This window comes from Acipenser ruthenus, chromosome 9, assembly GCF_902713425.1.
Source record: "Acipenser ruthenus chromosome 9, fAciRut3.2 maternal haplotype, whole genome shotgun sequence".
NCBI classification, from domain to species: domain Eukaryota; kingdom Metazoa; phylum Chordata; class Actinopteri; order Acipenseriformes; family Acipenseridae; genus Acipenser; species Acipenser ruthenus.
In genome coordinates, this window is record NC_081197.1 from 10,612,380 (window position 1) to 10,639,525 (window position 27,146).

A 27,146-nucleotide genomic window follows, 5' to 3' on the forward strand; every position below is an offset into this window, starting at 1 on the left:
TTTTATATAATTTGACTCATTCTCATCTTTTTCAGAATTAATCTCAGTTCCCAAGAATTGGTCTGACTAATATCAAACCTGGAACATGAATTACTGTTTGCAACTACCCAAAAAATAATTCTTGGACTAGAGTTTAAAGGGAAGAACAATCAGTCCCATCAAAGGCAGTACAGTGCTGCTTTGCAGAAGGATAGGCTACTTTTCTTTTTGATTAGGCAACACACCAAGAGGGCACAGCAGGGCCTGAGGTAACTTCAAATGGGATTGTTTAGGTGTACTGTTGTGACTTAAGATAACCTTTCATTACTGTGTATCGTGACTGTCTCGTGGGATAGGGATGTAAAAAAACAAAGAATATATAGAGCTATCCATTTGCTTTTTCTATTATCCTACAACGAAACCCCTTTCAGGAAATGAATACAGACAATACAGATGAATGGAGGTTCAAGCAAGAGGCTAGACAAAAGGTCTAGAATGATAGGTGCCAGTAATAGTTATAGGGCTTGTGCTTTCTGATGGACCATATCCAGGCATAGTGCTTGTTGACAGACCATATCCAGTGGATCCTCCAGTGGATCCTGGATAAGGGCGTCTGCTAAGAAATAAATGACTGATTCAAGTGGTAAGTGCAACTGAGTCACCAGTGTCGAAACTTAAATTGCATTTTCTCTTTTTCCATAAATGTGGACTTAAAAAGTACAAGCACTGATGGCATCAGATATGTATATACTTCACCTTCAAAATTTCTTAGAAAGAAAACAGTTTGGTGATTCATTTCTTACCTGTTTGTATCCTACAGTGTAGGTGTTCTGTATAATTCTCTATTGTTGTGTCTGCTCATGTCATTGTTTGCCATGCTTACTAATTACTCCAGCAAAACGTGACTCCTCAGTGAATGTAAGCTTTGTTTTGTAAACTGAAGTCCATAGCTGAAGCATTGTGCAGTGAAGCTTGTGCAACACTAATATGCTTCCCCACCTCTCTTCTTTACAATTAGCTTAAGGAGTCATTTCAGAAGCAATTTTTAATTTCTGTGGTGTTTGTTAACCCAGACTAGGCAGCTGAGAGAGTTTAAATATAATAAACGGTTGACACATTAATAAAACAAATGTTCTAATGCAATGTATGATTTACATACCTTTCAGAACAGTCCAGATGAATACCACAATTAAAATGAATTCGATATTTGAGCAATATTGAAGGCGCTTTTGAATAAGCTTAACGTCATTAGCTGTTACAAAACGTATTTCCACTGTTGAATTGTTAGATTGAATCAATGCTGGATATTGCTGAACGAGAGAGACTTGGAAACCCACTGCAGCCAGAGAAGCCATTAATCAGACTGCGGGTATGTTGAAAACTTTACTGGCTTATATGCTTTCAAAATGGTATGCTATTCACATGCATGGTTAAACAAGCATGCTTTCAAAATGGGATACTTCCATACATAGAATTGAACGAGCTCGTTTTACTGACGTGCGAGATGGATATAGGACCGTAGTTATTATATTGATGACTTATCCAAGGTAACTAAATGTACATTTCCATGTAATGGTCCTAGATAGCTATAAGAGAAAAAAAAAAACTGTTACTGTGGCAGAAGTATTACTTTGCAGTGCTGATGCTGAAAAAAAAATAATAATATACTGATCCTAAATAATTTGAAAGAGTGCAGAGTGCTCAATTGCCATAGATGGTTTGACTTTTTAGTGATCAGTTTTAAACATATAATGGTATTGATTGCCAATCTTAATTCTGGTTTGGAAGAGAGTTGAAAACATTATTTCGCAGCCATATGATTATGCATGGATAGACTGCACTTATGCATTCTAAAAGGGTCTAATATGCAAGAATGCTTCTGTATACTTTATTTTGCTTCCCAGTTAAGAAATGGCATACAAAAAAACAGCATATTTTCAGAGGTAGCAACAGAGGAGCTGCCAGACAAAGCATGATAGAAAGAAGAATTCTCGTCTTCAACTGTACACATCTTTTGTTAACTATTTATAGTACATTTGAACACAGACTGTAATAAATGCACATAGTACTATATATTATTATTATTATTATTATTATTATTATTATTATTATTATTATTATTATTATTATTTATTTCTTAGCAGACACCCTTATCCAGGGCAACTTAAAATTGTTACAAAATATCACAGTAAAAAGTATTGCATTACAAAGTATAACATTTCAAGTTATCACATTATAAAATATCACATTACAGTATATCATAATACAGGTAAGAGCAGTTATGAAAGTACAATAAGATCAAATTAAAGTAAGAGCAAAATAAAGAATACAGTAAATTATAAGTTAGAGCGAGTTTTGACTAATTCACTAAATACCTGTATGACTTGTTTTGTTTCTCAGGTTGATTACAGTGGAGGTTTTGAACCATTTAATGCTCTACGCTTCAGTCAGAAGTTTGTCGACCGAGTGGCAAACCCCAAGGATATTGTTCACTTTTTCAGACACAGAGAGCAAAAGGACAGAAAAGGTAGGTTGCACTTTTGTTTAACATAGTGGAAGGATGTTATAGGAGGATGTGTGGTCCAGTGGTTAAAGAAACGGTTTTATAACCAGGAGATCCCCGGTATTATATTATAATATTGATACCAACGTTATATATAAGTTTTTGCTCAAAGAGCCAACTTCCCAACGTTTCGTTATGTTTAACATACATTTTGTCAAGGGAAAGTATGTTTGAAAACAAACATTGGAGGTATTTATAGGCTTTTTGATGCCATGGTAACCACACATTTATTTCTCTTAAAGCTAATGTCTTTGTGATGTCATTCACTATGTAGCTAATGATGCACCGATCTACTGATCCTTTCTGTTTAAACCATCAGGCATCATGGTATTTAGTCTATTTATCCATTTATTTTCTTTTATTCTTCTGTATTGTAAATTATCTAATTTAATTTTTTCTAAAATCACAAACTTTAGGTCATTCATGGTGTTTCTGTTCCTTGTAAAGTGTTGAACTATTGGTTCGTTTTCTTTTTTATTTCTTATATTTGACAAGTGGTTCTGGAGGAGATGGTTCTGTCTCTCCTACATATTTTATTACATTTTATGCAAAATATACCATATACAAGGTTGCTATCCTTACATGACAGATTTTTTAAGACTGAATATTTCTTTTCTTTATTTTTGATTTCACTTGTATCTTTACCAATATATTTGCACACTTTACATGTGCTTTTACAGGTTTCAATGTCCCTTAATGTATCTATGACCCATTTACGTTTACTGTGGACTAAAATGTCAGCTATATACAAGTATACATAAATGCTTCCAAACTATTTTTGAAATGTTGGGTAATAATTTAGAATATGTAATTATTAATCGTACTCTCTTAACCCTGTCTTCCCTTTTCTTATAATCAAGTAGTTCATTCCTATTGAGTTTGTCAACCTTTCTCAATTCTCTCTCAATAATTTGTTGTTTATATCCTCTTTTCTTAAGATTTATTCCTTTCTCTGTTTTTTGTAGTCATTTTCATCAGAATAGATTATTTTTATCCTTATACCCAGTTCTTTAGGAATTTCTCTTTTTAGTATAGATAGGATGTGCAGATGACTACAGAGAAAGGAATTAAAAATAAACCTTAAGAAAAGAAGATATAAAGAACAAATTATTGAGAGAGAATTGAGAAAAGTTGACAAACTCAATAGGAATGAAGTACTTGATTATAAGAAAAGGGAAGACAGGGTTAAGAGAGTACCATTAATAATTATATATTCTAAATTATTACCCAACATTTCTACATACACCCAGAGGACAAAAGTCACAAAAAATTGCTACAGGATTTTGTGACTGATCACCTCCCACAACCTCCTCAAAATGTGTTTTCACCAGTTCAGGGCATGTTTAAGACATGGAGACTGAACTTCTCCCTCAACCCCTTAAGAAGGTGGGCCTGAGGCATGCGTACTGGCAGCAACGTGGAAAAACACAATACTTGGGTTGGGGAAACCCAGACAGGATTCGTTCTCGAGTGCTACCAAACTAGAAAACCATTAACTGGATCCTCGTGCATCAAGGTGCAGGGAGTAGAGCACTGTAATGCTCAACGCTTCCTTGATAAACTCTTTATCTGTTTTTTTTTTGTAGATAATGAACCCATCAACTTTGACGGGCTGGTGACCAGGACATCCTCTGAAGGAACGACTTTGAGAGTGGAGGATCTAGTGAAGCAGTATTTTGAGACGGCTGAAAAAGTGAGTACAATTCAAAACAAGAACAATAGTTTTTTTAAAAGGATAACGGACAGGCACATCCTTTTATCTCCAGAATCTTATTCTCTGAATCCCCTGTGAGAAAGGAAGGATAAGCAGTTGCCTTGATATGACAATACAAACACCTCTGCAAGTACATCGCTATGTGTCCTAATGCTTTCCAGAATGTCCAGCTGTCTCTGCTGACCGAGCAGGGAATGGGAAAGGCGGTCCAGGAGTTTGTGGATAAGGAGGAACGGGACGCCATCGAGGAGCTGGTGAAGTTTCAGCTGGAGAAAACCCAGCGCTTTCTGAAGGAGCGCCACATCGACGCCGTGGAGGACAAGATCGACGAGGAGGTCAGTGGCTGTTCAAGAGAAGATAAAGGATTGCTTTTATTGCCTCCTCTACTCACTAATATCTCAATGTGATGTTTTTTGCTTGTGAATTTGGTGCTCATGGAAAGTGTCACTGGCTTCAATCTGGTAAGGTTCCAGCAGACACCAGGAGAGCTTACCATCACAGCTAGATTCTGATCTGAACACCAACTGCTGATTGGTCAAGTAGACTAATGCTGCCAAATTGTGTGATGATTTTGTCCTGTGGACTTAACTTAAGTCATGAAAGTTGAACCACCTGCTTTGCCACCTAGGCCCCTGGGAGGTACTTATTTGAGCTGTTACTGTATCTATGGAACTTTCTGATCAATGGCATTAGCACTCATTTAAAAATTAAAGGCACGTCTAATTGGTAGTTTTTTTTTTTTAAACTAATGGTATGCTGTATTTATTTAAGCAGCTTGATATGTCTTGGCATGTCAGGGCATCGTATAGGTTGGACCTGCTGTTAAGTGAGTTGATACATACCAAACGCTTTGAGAAAGTGGCAGATCTAAATAATGCTTTTTTTACCTCTCTAAATTAATACTGCAGATGTTTTCGTCCAAGGTGGTTTATTGATTCCCTTATTAACATAATTAAAATACAGCATATTGTGCTCTGAAAAGGCCTGGTGTCATCACATTTTGTCACACAGTTGTTCATTTGAGAATCATTTTCTAATCAAAAAGAACCAGGCGTATTGAATTATACATATCCAGGTGCCCTTAGTTGTGCATTATTACTTTTCCCCCCAAGATGAAAATGAAAACTTTGAATTTTGTAGTACAGGTGCACAGATGTCACATGGTTATAAAATTGGATATTAGTCCAAACAGAAAGGGAAACGACTGAAGGCTTATTAATAATGTAATAAAATGCCATTTCATTTACTTTCCATATTCATAGTTTTATATATAGTGTTGTTTTTACCTGCGTCCATCACACACCTGTTTCTGCTGCCTCCGATTTAAGGATTGCTATGGATTCATCTTCCCTGCCAGTGTGATTCTGGGGTGTTTCTGTGTTATGCGTTGTGTTATTTTATTTGTTAGTTAGTTGTGTATTTTAAATGTTTATAACTATTCATTCGTGTTTATATGTTTGCTGTGTCTTTTCATCTGCCATTTCTCTCTGTATCTCCTTACTCTCTTTTTTCTTTTTTTTTCTTTTTTTTACCTTTTATAAGAAACATTTTTTAAATGTTTTAGTATTATATTGTTATTTCTGAAAATCACTTTGTATGTGTATATATATAGATATATATATATCTATATATATATATATATAATATATATATATATATAATTTCATTTTTCAAGGGCTTTTTTTTGTGGATGAATAAAATGTCAACCACATTTGTACAACATCCTGACAATCTCTCGCCTGTTTTTCTTCTCATGTACTGTTTCCTTTTAGAGTTGAAAAGTTCAAACAGTGATTCATCTGTCCAGAACACTCTTACTCTTCAGAGTTGGACCAACCCTTATGGTTTAATGGCTATTCGAGGTGTTTTTGATGGTTCCTCGTCTCAACGAAGGTTTTCGAGCTGCAACTCTCTCAATCTTACCAGCTGTTTCCTTTTGATGTTGTGACTTTTTTGATGTGGAATTGAAATCAGCAGCAAGTTGAGTGCTGGTTAGGAAACAATTAGCCTTGGACTTTCAACAATCGGTCTGTCTTCTCTTTTAGTTTTCCTCGTTCTACCTCGGCAACTTTTGGTTGCATAACTACCGTTTTTTCTGTATCTGTTGATTGTAGTGTGCACTCTGCTATGCAAAACATTGACGTTTCTTGCAATTTTTCTCACGGAATAACCTTGCTTGTGAAGGGTAAATATGGGTACACGATTATCATATTTTATCTCCTTCCTTGGAGCACCAGCAACTCACTTACTGTACATTCCTCCTCTACACTCTTTATTGCTCTTTTTGGTAAACAAATACATTTTTGATACACAGACATGGTGATTTATTTTCACACTGTTAAGAGTTTGATTGTTTGTTTATCTCCTGTCTTAAAATATGTTAATTTAATCAAATTTTGCCTGCCGTCTAAGGTATGGTTATTATTATTATTATTATTATGATTCTTTAATATTTATGCAGATGAATAAGTCCAGTAGAGGAAACCTTTTTTTGTGTGTGTGTGGATAATTTTGGTGCATTTGAATTGAATGTTTATGAAAGAAAACAGATATTTGGCGCTGGCTTCAGGCACAATTTGAGCTTCCCCTGGTACAGTAGCTCTGTGAGGGAACTTCAATCCTGACATTACTACTGCAAAAATATCAAACACTCAAGCTTCTCTGATTTAGCTCTTGTGTTCAAAAGATAATCTACTTTGTACAGCTGTTTTATAAAACTTAAAAGCAAAAAGCTACCAACAGCCAGCTTTTGAAAGTTGCAGTTGCAGGCTGACCTCAAGATTGCGTGTTTGAAGCCATTATGGCATGCTGTCAATTTTCAAGACTTTTCATCTAAAATATAGTACAATTCTGGGGGTGAGGTAAAGGTATAAGTCTTGAAACAAAAAGTCACCTTGGTAGTGATTACTCTTGCACCAGTTTCTGCCTGATGAAGGGACCTACAAAGTCTGAAAATCTTCTTTTTTTTTTTTTTTTTAGTTTGTGTGGCAGGATAGCTTGTGTGGTGATGTCAGACCAGGAACTGAATGACACAGAATGGTGATTGAAGAGCTAATGCGCATGTTTCATTTATAAATAAAGGTTAAACAAAACATAAACACTTTCCAAAACGGCACGGTGGCCAAAATAACTAGACAAACAAAAGACGCAAAACGAAACAAGTATCGTGCTTGTGTAAAACTAGCACGGGTAGCAATTGTTATCATCATTTAGTTTTAGTTTTAGTTTTAGTCATGTGGCTGGAGCCTTAATTAATCATTTAATCACTTATTCAATTCATGGGTCCAGCCACTTTCCCACGTGTTTTTATAGGGAGGATTTTAACTGCCTCCCTGTCACCCCCTCTTCCACAAACACACTTCCCCGTGCTCACGTACCAATATACATTAACTCCCCCGTATATAACCCAAACTATACGTCACATTTTGTCAATACAAACCACCTTACTTGGACGGGTCTGATTTCTACCAGTGAAAGGGTTAAAGGTCTGACATTCATTTTATTTAGGTCCCTATAACACTTTCTCTAGGTCACAAAACAGCCTTCACAGCTTTGCCATTCTTATGTTTATTCTGGACCATCCTTTAAGAAGCAACTTTCATCAGCTACTGCTCAGTGGTTTCATTACTTTTGTATTGCAGCCTCATTTAAAATGTTTGGCGTCTTCATTCAAAATGCACCAGCTGTGTCTGTCTGTACACAAAGAACGTGTTCACTGCCTTTTTCCACCAGTCTTATGAAATCCTTAGACTCATTAACATGTAGATGCTTTGGATTGTATTTGGGGTATAATCAGATAAACTGTTGTATTTTATACACATTGTTAACCTTTATACATTATGATGTCGTCAGTGATTATAAGGACATCCTGTATGTTTGTGCTGCAGTTTATGGCAAAGTTATTAATTTAATCAGAGCTAATTATTTAATCAGTGCCTTGTCAATTCATATTTAACCCCCCCCCCCTTTTTTTTTTTTAATAACACAAAGGTTCGACGTTTCCGAGAGTCAAAGAAGGACACTGTCGAAGAGGAGGAAGATGTCAGAGAGGTATGCAGTGATTCTCTTAGATACCTTGTATTATTATCCACTTTATGATACCTCAAGACTCTTTTCTTTCCTTTCTAGTTGGCTTCTCACAAACCAACCGTGCAGTTTCACTTGTTTTGATGGGCGAATCCAATCACGTTATTACACAATGCAAATTAGTGTATTTGACACAGCTATGGTATTATTAATCTAAAATTCTGCATAACAACAAAACAAATCCAATTATCTATTGGTTACTATAGAAACAGAAAAATGTTAAACAAATAATAAAAAAAAAGCACACAACATATTATGGGTATGTGTATTCATCCATTGGCAGCACATTTTTAAACACAGAAACAAAAAGACCAGCAGTTTCTAGTGACTCCTAGACAAACATGAATTTCACTGATAAGATAGCAGATTTATTACAAGCGCTGCAATTCATAATGCAGTTGTTTTTCCTGAATGTCAGAGTAGTTATGGGCTTATTTGACTTTTTTCACACAAAATATCGAGAGGTGTTGAAGATAAACATGAAGTACGTGCTCAGTATTCTAAACTTCCCTTGAAAGATTTCATTTCAGATTGTAGTCATTGATGGAATATACTGTACAGTACCAGATAGTTTAAAGCAACAAAAGCAAGAAGAGATTTTCGTTCTTTTTAAGCAATAATTTACAATGGGCATATGAGGAAAGTTAATGTGTTTCCCTGTATTTAGCTTGCTTCATCTGTACATTTAATAGGTAATTATTCAATTATCTATCCATTGATCCATCTGTTCATCTATCCATTTGTCTGTTTCACACAGCTACTTTTTGGAGTGTCCTATTGCAGCATTATATTTTCTGGTGATTCTCTGACATTTTAATGTGTTGCACCCTCCTATGTTAATTACCTAACACGCCTTCATTTATGAGCAATCGTGTTCCACGAGTCAAGTTCCATTGCCAATTAGTCCAGTAAAAACGCACTGCCATGTTGTTTTAACCTCAATCCATGCACTGACTGTATGCTTTTTCACATATCCATTTAACTCCATTTTACAAACCTTTCAATAAAAGGTGCCATTCTCCGTACATTGTGCAACCAAGGGATGCACAAAACAAGTCGTCTTGTTCTTGCAGGATTCAGAAAAGGGTTTTAAAGAGTAAGTAGTGGGTTTCCGAAAATATAGCGTGACACATCCCCACATGTTGCTACAACTGTTTAAATAATGTACTAGAGCGGACATTTTGAAAAGAACTTTGAAACAGACTAAATTTGTAAGTGTAAAAAGTTGTCAGGCTCTTGATGAAAAGAAAAATTACAGGTACATTATTTAAACCATTGTAGCAACATGTGGGGATGTAGAACACTATATTTTTAGGAACCCCGCTACTTACTTTTTTTTTTTTTTACTGTATATATCTCCTTTTCTTTGAACACGACTCCCCCCATTATCCAGGCTTTAAACAGGGCGAAAGCCCACCGGTCTCAGGGAGATGGGTCCACCTCCTTCATGGATGACATTGATACCTTGGAGGAGCCCAATGCTGAGGACTCGGATGACAGCATCACCCCCCCACCAAGTCGAGGGAGGGGACGGGCCCGAGGAGGTCAGAGGTCAACAACCAGAGGAACGTCAAGACGAGGGCGAGGTAAGTGAAACGGCCAGCTCGCCTTTTTAAAATAAAAAATAAGGCAGACCCATGTGGTTTAATATCCTACAAGACCAAAATTGTATTGTATTTGTACCCTGCAGTTTTAAAAGATTGCTCTCCCATTTTCATGTTTTTTTTTTAATTTAAAGTTTTCATAAAGGAGAACTCATTTTCAAGAGGGAACAGCAGTGTATATGGTATATCCAAATATCCTATCATTCACATAATACATATCGGTAAATATTTTCAGTTACAAGTACACTGTGATACAGCAGGTGAGGCATCAGAGCTTGTGCTGAAACAGCAAGAGCCCTACTCCCGTAAGACCTTAACGAATAAGATTGATGGTTACTGGATACTTCTATTGATAGTAATACTGTAGATTTAAAACTGTATTAGGCAATTAGCAAGGCAATTAGCAAAGCATCACAGCTCATGGATGTCCTGCTGTCAAGGTTTGGTAGTTTGAAGATATTTTAAAAGGGTTGAATATAAATGAAAAAGATAATTCTATGAAAAGAATGGTGCTGTGATCAATTTTTTTTTTTTTTTTTTTTTTTTTTTACATCCAAATGTGTCAGTCACAGCTGTGTCCTGAGTGCATATGCTTTCGGCAACCACAAGTGCACTTAAGAAATCGGACACAGCTCACTCGGAAGGTAAAATTAGCATTTCAAACAGAAGCACCGGAAGATTTTGTATGTAGAATGCTTCACGGAAATAGAGGCATTGCTCCCATACGGTCTTTGTCGGATTATGTTCTTTTGTGATACAGTCTGTAATAGTACATTATGTTTACAGTGGTGTATGGGATTGTTAATTTGTTTATTTAGCAGACGCCTTTATCCATGGTGACTTACAGAGACTAGGATGTGTGAACTATGCATCAGCTGCAGAGTCACTTACAATTACATCTCACCCGAAAGACGGAGCACAAGGAGGTTAAGTGACTTGCTCAGGGTCACACAATGAGTCAGTGGCTGAGGTGGGTTTTGAACCGGGGACCTTCTGGTTACAAGCCCTTTTCTTTAACCACTGGACCACACAGTTTGATATATGTTTTGCTTGACTCATTCTCATACAAGCAGACAAAGTGCTTTCTTTCCTCTGGGTTATTAATACAGTCTACATGTTCTGAATATTTCGTTTCCTACTGGTTTAATATCCTGTTTTCTGTCATTTGGTATTGCTCTTTCTGTTTATATTGTTATTTGCCTATCTTAATAACTATTCTAGAATAAAGTCCCCTTTCAATCACTTTTAAAAGCTGAATTTCTGAATGTAAATTTTTTTTTTGCCAAAATAAATAGACCATTTGGAAGGCGATTGCAGGTTTGTTTTTGCAGTAGCATTTTGTTTCAGCCGTTTCATTTCTATTGATACCACTGTGTAAGCAAGTCCATGCTAAATAACTGAAAACTTCCTCACAGCAAACAAAGTGGATGTATTATTTTTGTGAAAATTGAAGGCAGTCCCAGTGTTTACCATGTGGAGTGTGACGGACGGGCACGATCAGTGCATTGCGCTACACATTTTGAATGACTGGGAGGATTTCTGGGTGCCATTGTGTTTGTACAGAAATACTCTTGAATTACATAGAGATTTGTTGTCTTGTATATTAAAGGGGGGATTGCAGACAAACAACATTATTTTTAAAAGCTTTTGAGTAAGGTTTGAGTGATTTTATTATTATTATTTTTGTTCTTTATCGCAATTTTAGAAAGCAGGCTGGGGATATAGTGGAGGTGGACAAAGACCCTGAACTAGTCGGACCCAATGAGAGATTCCTCTCATAACTAAACACACCCTGCCATTCAGTCATAGACCTCTCTCAAGAACATAAGAAAGTTTACAAACAAGAGGAGGCCATTCGACCCATCTTGCTCGTTTGGTTGTTAGTAGCCTATTGATCCCAGAATCTCATCAAGCAGCTTCTTGAAGGATCCCAGGGTGTAAGCAGAGCCTGCTAATTGTGATTATTTATTTGTTGATTTAGTGGACAAATGACCACTGGAGGCTCTGTCTCTATCTCTGTTTAGGAGCTTCTGGCTCAACTGAATCAAAGACCTCTGGGAGAGGACGGTCTCACAAGAACCCGGTCATCAGCCCGACAAAGAACATGTCCATCATGGACGGTAGGTCATTATCAAAGATGTTCTTGTTAAACATACCTATAGTACCCACATCACCTGCAGTTTAATTCATATATATATATATATATATATATATATATATATATATATATATATATATATATATATATATATATAATTACTGCATTTCCTCAACTTTGTCAAGTGCTAATAGATTTTGTGTTTATTATTATTATTATTATTATTATTATTATTGTTAGTTTTATTTGGCTGGTGGTTTTATCCAAGGTGACTTACAAGTGGTATAGGGCAGTACTAGATTACAGTGCAAAAACAATATTTAAATACAGTATAGTTTCCAGTAAGTGCAAATACTACTAGAATACAATAAGAGATACGAAGTAAAAATCTAGGATTAAGACAATTTCCTGAGGAAGTAACTGTAACTCAAAACAAAGGCTTTGTGAAGTTACGAAGACCTTTTAAAAATCAAACAATTAAATTGAACACAGCAGTGTGGAGTAGTGGTTAGGGCTCTGGACTCTTGACCGAAGGGTTGTGGGTTCAATCCCCAGTGGGGGACACTGCTGTTGTACCCTTGAGCAAGGTACTTTACCTAGATTGCTCCAGTAAAAACCCAACTGTATTAATGGGTAATTGTATGTAAAATAATGTGATATCTGTATAATGTGAAATAATGTATAATGTGATATCTTGTAACAGTTGTAAGTCGCCCTGGATAAGGGCGTCTGCTAAGAAATAAATAATAATAAAAAAAAATGAAAAGCTCAACTGCACACCCGTACGGGGAGGAGGTCAAACTATTTGGATGGTTAAAAATAAGAGGGACTCGGTTTGTTGAAATGGCACTGAGGGGTGGAAAGCTCATGTCATCTGACAGATGACAGTCTAGCCAAATTGTAAGCCCCTTTTTTTATCCATGGTCTAAATAAATGAAACCCCGAAAAACGCTGCACGTATCTGCCTGTTTACATTGGTTACAGTGCTTTCAGCGGCAGACCTATAAGCATCCAAGATGGCGGACCGAACTCTCGCTCAGTCAGCCGTTGGCGGGTCTAGTTCTTTATATGTCTATGGTAATAGTACCCCACGTGACTCTATATTTTCTTACTTGCAACATTGAACGTTCAGTTCAGGCCTTTCGTCCTGTGATACAGGAAGTAAACTTGTGAAATGAAAGTGTTGTGGCAGGATAAATAGGCTCGACTTTTGAAAAACAAAAAGAGAAAGTCATGTTCAGGACATTAAGAATATGCTTGTGACATTAAGAGTCTAAAAAAAATATGAAAAAAAATACTAGCTGATTTACTATGTTAAAGTAGATATGGAATATGTTTATAATATAAATACTAAAAATAAACTTGGTAGTAATGTAGACAAACATTTTGACAAGAGGTCCTGGTCAAAGTTTAAACATTTTGTGAAAGTGCTGTTTTTGCAACTGGTAGACCTACATTTATGATTGAGTGGTTCTAATATTTGTTGCAGCAATGTACAAAGGGAATTGTGAATGTCAAAAGCTATTCATGTTTGTATTGCTTTTTCTTTAAGCCTTCAGAACTAGCAGCCAGAGGTCTACCAGGACATCAGCTCCCAAAAACGTTGCTCCCGAGGTAAATTGAGTGGTTGTTTGGTTTTTTTTTTTTGCATGTACCTACTGAGGGCTAATCTGAAGCCAAAGTAATTTACAGATTCAAACCCAGGCCTCCAGAGGTGCAAGTGCATGAACCCACAGCACTGCTTGTGTCTCAAATCAGAAAGACAGTGCTAAAGAGTTTGTAACAAATAAAACCACCTGGCAGAGCTGACCAATGGAAAGAGATTAGTGATGCTGGTAAAGATCCACTATCGTGCAGCTTTTAATGCTGTCTTAATTACAGCTTATAAAATGTTAATCAGCGCAGAACCCAAATCCAGGCTAATCTGATCATTTTGTTGGGTTCACTGTTTTTTTTTTGGAATGAAGATATGTTTGCCTTTTAGGATACTGAAGAAGGATAATCAAAAAGAAGGACCTATAGGTCTATATAAAAACCCTTATGCTTCAAGGCTGCCACACACCGGACACAATGCGAAATAATTATTGGAACCAATACTTTTGATGAGAATCTTTCACTCCCCAGGGTGATCGCAGGTTAATGGATTGACACATGCTAGGAATTAACACTATGTAAGAATGTCTTTGAACTGTTAATTGCTATGGGTGGGTAAGTGAGAGAGTGGGCGATGGAAATAGAACTCTCTTTGGCTTTACAAGAGAACATGCCTAGACAGAGGTTAGATTTTGAATTATTGTAAAATAAGAAAATCAATAGGAAGTCCAAGTGACGTATATAAAGCCCTTTAGCCGCTTCAGGAAATGAAAAGACTCTCATTCACTGAGCTGTTGGAGATAGAGATCTGTATACATTCATTTGTGCAATGGGCTCAGGCTGTGAATTGGCTGCTAATAAGTTATCTCGAGTTTGACCAGTGTCATGGTTTCAATCTTGATAGTTTTATGATCCATTGATTTTGTGTCATTTTTTCAGGGATATTATCAGCAATGTGTGGAATAAAAGTAATTTGGTTTGAAAGTACCGGTATTATCAAAATGGTGTAGGCATTATGTCTAGGACCGATAAGTAAACATTCCAGGTCAGACCTTTACCCCAGTCAAACCTCAACACTATTAAAAATCAAGTAGGCAGAATTTGTGGGAAAATTGGGCCTTGCCAATAGATGTGCTGCTTCTCCATTTCAGTGTCCTGTTCGATTGGCAATCTAGAAGTACAATTTAAAATAGAAACAAGTTGGATTGAAATAATACCACATAGCTTGTCATCATCCTAAACTTGTTTTTTCTCTACCGCTGGTACACCAGAGTCTCACCATTAACCTCCCCCTGCAACCTTCTGCCCCCGGTGGATAGAAGAAATCCCACGTTTACACTCGAGTATCCGGCAGAGGAGGGTGCACAGATCCAGCCCTTGTGATCCAAAGTCATGAAGTCTCATTAAAAAATAAAGTGGGGTCAAACAGGGTCAAGACTGGCGATTAACCCTTTCAAAACCAAGCCTTTTTCCGTGGGAATTATTTGGCTGTATTCGACTCTCTTCCTATAAAAATTCACTAAACATTTATTTTTTTTACAGTAGCATCATCGTGTCCTTTTTATCAGAACACTCTAGGGAACATTATAAAGTACTTCAGAAACATACAAACTTTTTTTTTTCTCTCTCCCACCCCCCAACACTTTTTTTTTTTGTTCTGCTTAGACATGCATGTTATTTTATGACCCAGAATATTTCCTGAAAGTTTTGTTGAAAAATATTGATGTTTGGGCAAATTACAATACATTGTTTCACCTCAGTGATTGCAATGACATAATATACGTTTATTCTCAGAGTTTTTATAAGCAATAATGGTCACGACTCTCAATGTATTTTCTCAAAATAAATATTTATAAATAAAATAAGTTATTCATTCTATTATTATCAGTAATAAGGGGGAAAAAAATGTACCTGATACACTTAGTTCATGAAATAGTATCTGCTTATATCCACTCGTTTCTTGATATTTATAATTGTCATAAAAACATATACAAGACACTAAATGCCCCTCTCAGTGACGGCACATGAAAAAAACCTATCAGGAAGTGAACTTCAGTCCCTCCCCTATCCACTGATATGTGTTTCAAGCCTGTACTGCAAAGTACGGTGGCCCTGTAAGTCAACAAAACGAAGTGCGTTTTTTTTTTAAGCGTATTTACATGGTCGCGGTCCAAGAAGCCCACTTCAGTATGATCGTGTTAACACGATCCTGGTCCTTAAAGGGTTAAAGCAAACCTCTGTGCACTGCTTGCTGCTTTAATTCAACTTTTATTTAATCTTGTACTTGGTCTACTTGAAACTGAAAGCTACAGACTATTGAAGAGAGTTTCACACATATTGTGTACATGTAAAAATGATGCTTCTTTCAAATACAATATCAGCTGCAAGTCCATGAAAAGACAAGCGTTGAATTAACAGAACTGGCAGATGTGCTGCAGTAAGAATACCTCTGTTAAGAAAGTGGAACACGACTAAATGGCTAGAATATGCACAAGAACACAGGAATTGGACTGTGGAACAATGGTCAAAGGTGCTTTGGACTGTTGATGGATGGACAACGACACCTGCGCCTTCTGCCGGTTCTGTTGTCAATTCAACGCTTGTCTTCTTTCTATTCCTTAAGGATATTATCTTCAAAGTATTGCTCATCCTTGTTAGACAGCTTTTTGGGTCTTCCAGTCCTGGTTTGTCAATTAGAGATGATTTTTCTCTGTACTTGTTGATTATGCTTCAGATACCACACCTTGAAAATCGAGTGATGTGAGCTATTTCACTCAATGTTTTTCCTCCTTTATGCAAGTCAAGGTTGTTATAATAATAGAAAACATTAGTGGAGGCTTTGAGTAATTTGTAGATGCTCATAATGCATCAGAGTAGAAAAATGCTTTTGCACAGCAGTGTGTGTATATATACGATTACCATTTGTTTCAGATTGTAATCGATGATGACTCTGATGATGATGTATCGTTTGTAAAACCTGGGAAAGTCGAACAAAGGTTGGTATATTTTTTTTCTCAGACAAGAAAAAGAAAAAATACAATGTAAAGATAAGTGATATTTACCATATACAACTATACCAAGTTGCTCTTTTAAACAGCCACACATGTCAGGAGCCTTTGGTGACTGGGCAGGCTGCATTTTATTAATCTGGTATGTTATATGTTTAAACATGTCGGAAACTATTATCTCAATGGTTTAATTGCAAGTAAAATGAAAATCGGCAACTTATTTTTGTTTGTTTCAGTCTGATAATGGTTCAGTGTAAAAAAGAAAGCTGTACCTGAAGTATGTGCAGGCTATTGTTTTTCTCCCTTTCTTATTCTCATGTGAGAGCTTTTGTAGTTTAATTAAACTGGATTTAGAATAACCATTCCAACAAAGGAGTTCTATCAGTGCCCGACAATAAGTGTCTTGTTTACATCATCAAAGTAGGATCCAGTGTTTTGCAAATACTCAAGCATTAGGACACTTTCAATCTAATTTTAGTTAAGCCATTTCAATATCTAACCACAGTTCTGACTAATTATTCAATTGAATGCTTTTGTAACACTGCTGCCACTGCTTTTTCAGCTCCTAAATCATTTTACATACAGACTCCTCAGCAAAATAAAGGTGAAAAAAAAAAACGTTTAGATATGAAATACTTTTCTCTAATATTTAACTTCTTAGCTGTTTACATTCCAGTGTGTTCTGTATGATTCTTTTGTTGAGTCTGTTTAGATAATTATTTGACCTGCTTATTGTAACCTTGAGTGTGGTTCAGGGGGCAGGAGCTAGGGCACCTCCCCCCGTTCTGGCCCTCCAAAATATCTGTCAATCTCCCTATTTAAACCCCAAGACTCGTCCTTATTCTCTGTATATAAAATGTGCTTATTAATTCATAATTATACTTATATATATTATAATTATAATAAGAAAATATGTTGGGAAGCACAATATCTTCCCTAGCCTCCACCTCAAACATAAATACAAACATAAAGCTATGGTGCCATTCACCATATTTCTGTTTTTAAGGTCTTTAAGTCTGTCGTCTGTATCCTCAAGTAGAAGAGGCTCTCAGGGTCAGAGCCAGTCATCGAGAGGGGTGTGCTTTGATGATGACGATGATGAGGTATGCTGTGTTTGATCTTTTTTAACTGATTTCACTGAGGATGGCTCACGATAATCAACGCAGACAGGTAGTCTATCGAGTAGATCTGAACACTAACGTTTGACATAATGGGTTAACAGAAAGTTTTCTGGCCACTTTGAACAGCAATAACTTTGGAACTGTTTCTTCTATTACATGCTTAATGTGACCTCCTATCTAACATTTTCTTTCTCACCTCTTCAGGACGATTTTGACCCCTTTAAAAGCTCTGGCAATGCCAACAGACGAGGTCGGCGTTAGCTTCCAAAACAGAACATGCTGCAGAAATTTTTTACTGAAATACATGATTTTTTTTTCTGTTTTTTCTTTACTTGTTTGTTTGTTTGTTTAAACAGTTTATTGCATGGATGGGGAAAAAAAAAGATCCCCACTATTAGCGGTTGAGCCATTCCAGGCTTTACTCCAAGCTTAACCAGTCGAACTTAAGTCTATGACCTATGTGTATGACAAGGTAAAAAACCTGGAATGCTAAGCAATTGTAATCTTATTTCCATCCCTGCATTATCAGCAGGTGCAGTATGCCTGATCTGATTATTATACATACACAAGCCATGAATAGATATTAGACTGTGACTGCATACCAGATTGAGGCATTGTGGGCACAACTGACCTCAATGGTTTCTCTTGACTCGGATCTCAGATATAGCTAAGATGGATTTAAATGCAATGCAGTGTAGTAGTCATCCCTGCAAACCAGTTTTTAGCACTGTTAAAAATAAGCTTGTTGCCCTTTCTCGTTAAGACTTTTTTTTGAGGCCAAACACACAATTATAATGAGTTAATTTTCTGGTCAGTAATGTTACGTGGTGTTGAACCCGTTTCTGACAGACAAGAGTATAATACGCATTACAGAACCAAATTCTGTTCAGACTCCTTTCGATAAGAGTCCAGGTTCAGTATTGCAATGGCACATTAATGAGGTATTACAAATCTGATTTGCTGTTGTCTGAAGTCCCGCTGCATGCTTCGCCTCAAGCACTGCTTTTATTGCCTGGACAAAATAAAATTCATTTTGACAGACAAGCATGAGATGGTTCAGTTCTAAAATAAAAACTAAATAATTCCCTGCTGTCTTTGTCACGTAAAGCAGTCAGGATAGTTTCAGTAATTGGGCCCCCACTCTAGTTATGAGCGTCACTGCAGTTACATAGTAAGTTATGGTAATAGTCCTGTGTTGCATAGTAATTCGGAATAATTATATACTTGCATTCCAACTGCTGTGGTCGGAATCCCCATAGTGACAGCACTGCAAGCAGTAATGTGTTTTTAATGGGAATTCACAAAAGGTTTTATGGTATTTATGCTAAAATGCATTTCGCAGACATTAATCTGTTTTTTTTTACCACCTTATCTTAAACAAAATACTGAAGCCACTTTCTTGACACATCTCAGATTTACAGGTAGGTCGACATTGCAGGCGTTATTTAATTGATTTATCTGTGTGGCAAAATTAAATAAAAATATAGATATATAAATTGTTTGTTTTGTACATTATTCTGGTAAATGCCGAAATGTTTGGCACTTATTTTACTATAAGTTTTACAGTTGTTTGTTATGTACTGGCAAAAATAAATATTTTCTAATGTAAGTATACTTTTGTTTCTATCATTGTTTATCACTGCAGGAGCTTCCCATTGTTTATAATACAGCTCTCCTGCCAAACTGCCTGTTTTTTCAGAATGGGAAATATTACAAAGCTACTGAATTAATAATAACATAACACTGAAATAATATGTTCCATTCTCAAACAAGCATCACACTACAATGGGAAGTATTAGCGCTACATACACTATGCTGTGCGGCAATGGGTTTTTAGAGACATGAAATTTGTTAAAAATGTCAATACTTGAATAAGAAGGACCTGGCCAGAATTGGTGTTTTTTTGTTGTTGTTTGTTTTGATTTGTTTTTGTTTTTTAATATTTATGGAAATCCCTTATCTAACAAAGCACCCGGTGAACAACTTACTGAACAAATAGCATGATCTGCATTAACACATGTAAGGTTACCAGATATTTTTAATTGCTAAAACTTTTTATATATATTTTTTTTGCTTTCGCTAATACATTTTAGCACCTAATGGTAACTTAAATACTGGAACTGTAAATAAATACATTAACGTGCACTCAAATTCTAATTAATAGTTACTTTTATTATTTTACATGTTTTTAAGATACAAACAATTCACAAACCATGTTCGCTTTTGTGTACGAGATACCCGAACTGAAGAACAGCTTGTAAGTAGGGGATTTATTATTATTATTATTATTATTATTATTATTATTATTATTATTATTATTATTTTGTATTTAGTTATTATTTAGGCTGTTAGAAATACCAATTACATCGTCCACCGCTGGGACACTGAAGGCTATCAAACCACACATGGAATTCTGAGCAAACCGCATTACTCGTGGAATATTGAGGAAAACTTTGTATTCATTAGCAACAAAAACCAGTGCTGCATAGTCACAAAAAAAACACAAAAACTAAATGTTATTTTTTTTAACGCAGCCAATTTCTAATAGCAATAAAAACCCTCAAAAGATGGCTTTACTTTCATAATATCTGAACTGTTCATGTTGACTCCATTAGTGATTTTAATTGGTTTTATACTGTATGCAGAAACAACTCTGTAGAGTTCTGACTTCATCTTTTACTGATGTGAATACCTCAAAAATCAGGTTATAACTGAAAGAAAGCACCGTTTTCTACACAAGAGATTGTAACAGACGACACCACCAGGCATATCCAGGGTAAACTGGATAATGTTCTGTCTAGTGTGTTGTTTTTTTGTTATTTGAGTTTAATGGTTTAATAGCATGCAGCAGTAATGCCATTCAGCATTAAAGATGTGGTACCCACACTGCCTTAAGTGGCTTGGACAAGGCAGATCTGGAAGGAAGGAGAATGAGCAAGGTCTCAAACCACAGTAGTAGCCAAGACTATATACCATTGCAGTAAAATAAGTTATCATAAGAATGGACAGATGTTCTGCTTACCAGCGCTAATACTATGTTACTGACTCGACAGCCCCGGGAATAAGATAAATATTTGGGATATAATCAGCACCTGATTTAGATGGTATGGGATAATATGATAGCTGAAGCCAAGGGATGACTGATGGAGAAAGTAGATGGAATCGTTGATAAGTAGAGGTGGGGAAGAATAGGGAACAACACAAAATATGGCAACCACACAGGTGTCAAAAGACCGTACCATTAGTAATTAGGAAGGGGGTATACATGCTTGCCCTGATTGAACAACAGCAAACATCTATTTGGGGTGTTTTTCCATTTTCCTTTGTCTCAATATTAACACGAATATGTTTCCGTACTTGAGAGGACAAAATAAAATGTTATTTCCCTTAAGCCTTGTTCTGGCATATTGTGGTGTGTAGGATTAAGCATGAGTGCCATCAACAGTGCATTACATCAAGAGTCTTGCATATTACTGTGTTAGGCTAGAGATCTGAATTCCAATTAAAGTGGGATCAGTCACACTAAGATTGTAGCAAGCAAAGGCCTTACATTTGTAATTTGCATCAATAAGTCTCTAGTCTTTGTAATTCGTCTTGGATAAAGGTGTCTGCTAAATAAATAAGAATGAGTCTAATCTTTTATCTGCTCTGCAGTGCCATCTTACAATAATTGAAAACTACTTTAAACTTGATGTTCTTAAAAGAAGAAAAAAAACCTGCCAAGTAAATACTGAGAGGCAAGGACCTGACCATTAAAAATGGTGATAGAATTGAAATCTGAAGCCTTTCACAAAACATGGATAAACAAACCAACATTTCAGTGTTATGCAATGCAATTCAGCACCTTTCATAACGAGCTGATTAACAACAGATAGGTCCTGGAACTGAAGACATGCCATACGGGATGATAAGTCATTGGTCTAGTTGTTCCGCTGCTAAGAAAAGTATATTTCTAACTGAAATGTAGGATGCCTTCAATTAGTATTTTGTGTTTGTAAAATGAAAAGGAAATGATTGACTGAGGCAGCATACTCGGTTTAATAGCACAGTTTATTGCAATCCAAGCTCTTAGTTAGCATAATACTCTATATCATCATCAAATATCTGTTCGAGTTCTAGTTGAGAGTTTGTCGAACTATACAATTGTAGCAGCTCTAACTGCAGCTTTAACACTTTAACACTCTTACTTCCCCTCAGTTTATTAAACCTTTCTTCAAAACAACAGTATATGTGGCACATGACCTAAATCAAAACTGTTTCACCCAAAATTCAAGAGTTTAAAAGTAAAGACTTGTGCAAGAACAATAGTATTGTAACCTGCCAGCACCTCCACTGGGATAATAGGGAAACTGGATTAGGGACCCACCAGTTACCGTGGTGGTTTTACATTATTGGCATGCGCCAGTGTGTGTGTATCTCAGCTATAGAAGGTGGCTTATGCCTGCAGCACGTTAGGGGTATGATTGACAGCTACGGGTATTTTTTTTTATTTTACATACTTTGTGGACTGATTAATTGTTTTATTGCACAACGTACACAGGTATTGCAGTCATGTATTGATGCAAGCTAAACGTTTAACAAGAAACTGCTGCAAGAAAAAAGTGAGCTTTTATTTTGTCAAAAATATACAGTTGCCTTCTGATTGTATCTAGTTGCGCACGTGGGGGCGTTATATGATGAACATTATAATTAAAATGGGGAACACCTTTTGACGAGCAAGAAACGTCAGAGATTACAGATGATCTGTAGACCAATAGTTTTCTGGTTTGTGCATCTAAACTGAGAACGAGAGATGTGCAAAAGCCCTGCCTGCAACAGAAACAGTATCTGTTTGCAAAAGAAGCTGAAACTGCCAGACCTTGACATTGTTTAAGAGAGAAAATACTTAAACTACATAGAGGTTTTAGTCAGATGCGGCTCATTTGGCGCTGTGTTTTTCGTTGATCAGGGGAGTCTGTGTTATCTACAGATCTAGCTACATGTTGTTTTATTGTTGTTGTTTTAAAATTGTAAATGCTTCTCCAGCTGTAAAGATCATCCAGCATTTTCTGCAGAAATGATGACCCGGCACATGTGGCTGTTCCTGACATATTTGGCTTCTACTTTCCAAAAATCGGAGGGTCTTTTTAACGACACTTTCTTTAAAGGGACTTATGAAGCCGCAAACAATTGGTCCAGATCCTTTACTTTAGACAATAATACGCTAGCTGACTGGCAAATTTTGTTAGGCAAAAGAAAATATGAAGCGGAGTCACAAAACCCCACAATTAAAGCCCTGCTAATTGTTGCATATTCCTTCATTATTGTGATATCTCTTTTTGGAAATATCCTTGTTTGCCATGTCGTGATAAAGAACAAAAGGATGCATTCTGCCACTAGTTTATTCATTGTGAATCTTGCTATAGCGGATATATTAATAACGATTTTGAATACCCCCTTTACTTTGGTAGGTATCATAATTTTTATAATTAACTTGATGTCAATTCACTTTTTATACTTGAGCTTTTGTGTCGTGTTTTTTATTTATTTATTTTATTAGAATGCTAAATTGTGTTCCAAACGTGTTCATATTAACACAATAATGCTTTTTAATATAGAAATACACACTTTGTGTTAAAAAACTATTTGTGTTTAAGAAAAAGTAAAACAAACTGTGTTGGTTACACACACCGAAAACATTCTAATTAACAGCGTGTTCTTTTAACAGAATTACTTTTATAAAACATAATTTATAGAAATTATACAAATCCTCGCTACTTTTTCAGATAGAACGCTGCCAGAAAATTGTTATAGGGAAAGCTTACTGATTTTTAAATGTGGGACATTGGAATCCAGATTGTTCTTTTTAAAAAATATTTATATAATGTATATTAACGTTTTCTTTTTTCACTTCTTTAGGTTCGTTTTGTGAACAGTACCTGGGTGTTTGGAAAGAGTATGTGTCACATCAGTAGGTTTGTCCAGTATTGCTCACTGCATGTCTCTACACTGACACTGACTGCGATCGCTTTGGATAGACATCAGGTAACTAGCAGTACTTTTCTTTGCATAATCTGTATTAATTGCCAAGTATTTCTGATTGACATCTTATGACATATTACCAACAAATCGGCGCATGCTCCTGCGTAGTTCTGGGGAAGGCGCTGTCCACTGTTTGGTTCTGAAATCTGTGATCATTCAAACACTGGTCGCCTGTATCAGAAATCCAATTGCGCAACGTTATCTTGTATATTTTAATCTGCAACATTTATTTATCAAGAATTTAAACGCACACATTTGCATGACCTGTGCACACTAATTGAAATAAGTCTAAGATAGATAAAGGTCGGATGTTAGAATGATGAAAAAACAAAGTAATGATAAAACAGCATTAGCAATGTGAGATAAACCAATTAAAACACAAAACATTCACTGGCTTAAACGCAGACATTGTGTGCAATTGTACGTGAAGGTGTTAGAATGCACTGGTTGTGTTATTTCTTCTTCATTTGTACTCTTGTGTTTGTAAAGCCATGAATAAAATCTTTGTCCTGGAAATAATAATATTTCATTTAAATTCACAGGTAATTTTGCACCCTTTAAAGCCCAGAATGTCAACTGCGCGGGGAGTGGCCTGCATCGCTTTCATCTGGATCATGGCCAGTTGTTTTTCCTTGCCGCATGCCATTTATCAAAAGCTGTTCACGTTTTCCTACAGGTACGTTTATGCTACATAGCTAACTTAATTGCTGATTGGGAGCAACACTATAACGCTTGAAAAATACGGAACTGTCCATAATGTCATGGTTTAAGGCGGTTTATTTAGTGTGAGCTGCTGTGGAAAATGATTGCATTGCTGCCTGCCAGTTATAGATTGTTTCCATCACATTTAGGTCGCACTGTAATTTTCACTTCTGATTATTCTGAATTCACTTCACTTTGTGTTTCCGTCTAGCAGCAAGGATACCATCCGAAGCCTATGTGTCCACGATTTCCCCGATCCAGCAGATCTCTACTGGAAATACATAGACTTGGCAACATTGATTTTGCTGTACGTTTTGCCACTCTTGATCATTTCCGTTGCCTATACAACGGTGGCCAAGAGGCTCTGGCGGCGCAACACCATAGGGGACGTCACAACCGAGCAGTATTTCGCCCACAAAAGAAAGAAGAAAACGACCATTAAAATGCTCATGATGGTCGTTGTGGTCTTTGCCGTGTGCTGGTTCCCCTTAAACTGTTATGTCGTCCTTATATCGAGCCAAACAATTCGCAGCAGCCACGCGCTCTATTTCACCTTTCATTGGTTTGCCATGAGCAGCACGTGCTACAACCCGTTTATTTACTGTTGGCTAAATGAAAAATTTAGGTCGGAGCTGAAGTACTTGATGAACATTTGCAAGAAGAAGCAGCGGGTGGAGGAGCATATGCTCCCATCGACAGACCCTGGTCACAGAACCGCCTGGTCAGAAAGCAACAGGAACTATACTAGAGCCAAGGCTTCCCAGAGCCTCAGGTCAACCAGCAACATCCAGTCAGGAAAGACAGATATCTCAGCAGTAGAGCCCATTGTAGCAGTTACCTAATTTGATTTTTAATAAGGTGCTGTGCCAGGTGAAAAAAAAACACACATGTATCCCAAATATTACCATGGTAGACAGAACTATTTAGGTTTAACTAACATTGTAGAGGTCATGGGACGCAGATATTAGGGGTGCAACTAATGCATTTCATGACCTTGCCATGCCTGTAAGATCCCAGAGCAAACATGCTTTGGTGGTTCTTTCCTATAAGTCACCCTGTAAGTTTGATATATAATTGGTACTTTTATGGCAGTGGGGAGTTCAGTGTTGTGTGTGGATATAGATCTATTCTTAGAATCCATCCACTGTCCAATCAACAAGACCAAAGCAACAGAAAAAAGTTAAAAAAAGTAAAATAACCAAATTACTTTTATTTAACTATATTTATTTATTTTGCCATTCCAGGTCATTAAAGGGTGGGCGAGAAAGACGTGTACCTATTGTGGCTTTGAATCATTGCACATTATTAGTAATAGACAATAAACTATATGTGACTGTATGTATGTACTGTAAAAGACATTAAAAAATAAGCACCACGTATGACTTGCCTTAGACACTGAACATTCACAGGTCATGTCTTTCATAATCATTTATTTTTTTTAGACTGGGCAGTAGCAGCACTAGCCCACTTCCTCCTCTGTATCATATCTTTGAGAGACAAATCATGTAAGCTTTTCTATAAACCAGTGACGATATTCTGCCTTTTCAGGGCATTTGAAGTACATGTTCATATGTTGGTATTCGTATTATGAAGATAAAAGGAGTGCTGTTTGTATTGTAATGTGAAAATAAGCACCGCTATCAACGTGTTCATATTTTTTTCCTATTAAGTAATGAAAAAAAAACAGATAAGGAAAAAAAAGAAACATGCACTTTAGTGGTTCTATGATTATGACCATTTTCCCAGCATCTGTGAGATATTAGTTACATATTCTTTGTTGTTATTATGGATGTGACAAGACAATTATGTGTTTGGTACCCAATGATTTAATGCTGTACATTTTGGCTTTATGTAATAAAAACATTGCAATGTTGTTGTTATTATTATTATTATTATTATTATTATTATTATTATTATTATTATTATTATTATTATTATTATTACTCATAGTCTACTCTGCTAAAAAAAGAAGAAAAAAAAACGCAATTTTTGAAAATTCTAAGGAAGTTGAAGCACATTTAAGTCCTTTTACATAGCAAAATAAACCCCTAAAAATAGCTAAGAAGGACTGTTTAATGTTTAATAATCAAGATACTTCTAGGTCTTTGAAAAACTTGTTATTGAAGTAATTTCATGAAGCAAGGTGTCATTATCCCACTGTATAGCTAATCAATAACAGCTTTTGTTGGTTTGTGAATGTCTAATTCAACATGTTAAGTAACACTTTCTAAAATTGTACGATGTATTTTCATATAGAATTAGTTTGGTGGAATTTAAATTTTGTAAATAAAATTGAAAAATATGCTTATTTTCCTTTTGTGTCTTTCACTTTAGTAACATCCATACATGTTCCAAATGTTCAGGTAGCTACTTCTTCAGCAGCTCTGTTGATCTTCAGACGAACACAGGTCCTCACAAGACATTTACCACTTCACACATTTATAGTAGCAAGCAACTTATAATGTGTCTGTTAAAAAAAAAAAAAATCAATTAAAAGAAACTGGTCTTCATCTGTGAATGTGATTAAAACTTCAAATCAGAAAACTTTTCAGCTGAACTTCAGATCCGTGTGTTGTTTTAAAATCCCAGCCTCCCCACCTAACATATTAAAATCATGAATCATTTTAATATTTGTATTATATAAGATATTTCACTGT

General features: G+C 36.1%; 2 protein-coding genes across 6 annotated transcripts in view; both read left to right on the forward strand.

Moving 5' to 3' along the window:
* LOC117405902 (double-strand break repair protein MRE11) overlaps positions 1-19,375 on the forward strand; it is a 27,081-nt gene extending 7,706 nt beyond the window's left edge. For all 4 annotated transcript variants that reach the window (XM_059031104.1, XM_059031102.1, XM_059031103.1 and 1 more), the window contains exons 10-20: positions 1,268-1,348; positions 2,380-2,506; positions 4,129-4,235; positions 4,418-4,591; positions 8,247-8,306; positions 9,736-9,928; positions 11,971-12,066; positions 13,597-13,658; positions 16,569-16,633; positions 17,652-17,748; positions 17,971-19,375. In XM_059031104.1, the coding sequence (XP_058887087.1) occupies positions 1,268-1,348; positions 2,380-2,506; positions 4,129-4,235; positions 4,418-4,591; positions 8,247-8,306; positions 9,736-9,928; positions 11,971-12,066; positions 13,597-13,658; positions 16,569-16,633; positions 17,652-17,748; positions 17,971-18,027 (1,119 nt within the window). In that variant the 3' untranslated portion in view covers positions 18,028-19,375. The remainder of the gene's footprint in view (positions 1-1,267; positions 1,349-2,379; positions 2,507-4,128; positions 4,236-4,417; positions 4,592-8,246; positions 8,307-9,735; positions 9,929-11,970; positions 12,067-13,596; positions 13,659-16,568; positions 16,634-17,651; positions 17,749-17,970) is intronic.
* Positions 19,376-20,687: 1,312 nt separating this feature from the next.
* On the forward strand, positions 20,688-26,797 carry LOC117972785 (G-protein coupled receptor 83-like). Of its 2 annotated transcripts, none has more exons than XM_034922982.2 (4): positions 20,688-23,212; positions 23,665-23,790; positions 24,330-24,463; positions 24,701-26,797. In XM_034922982.2, exons 1-4 carry the CDS (start codon positions 22,823-22,825, stop codon positions 25,329-25,331), a joined length of 1,281 nt encoding a protein of 426 aa, XP_034778873.2. In that variant the 5' UTR covers positions 20,688-22,822; the 3' UTR covers positions 25,332-26,797. The 2 variants fall into 2 exon arrangements, with proteins under 2 accessions (XP_034778873.2, XP_034778874.2); XM_034922983.2 differs by having other exon boundaries at positions 20,689-23,212; positions 24,704-26,797.
* Positions 26,798-27,146: the final 349 nt, after the last annotated feature.

Coding starts and splice junctions, on each gene's coding strand:
- LOC117972785 (XM_034922982.2), top strand. CDS start 22,823: ATGATGACCCGGCACATGTGGCTGTTCCTGACATATTTGGCTTCTACT. Junction 23,213..23,664: donor TGAATACCCCCTTTACTTTG/GTAGGTATCATA, acceptor TCACTTCTTTAG/GTTCGTTTTGTGAACAGTAC. Junction 24,464..24,700: donor CTGTTCACGTTTTCCTACAG/GTACGTTTATGC, acceptor GTTTCCGTCTAG/CAGCAAGGATACCATCCGAA.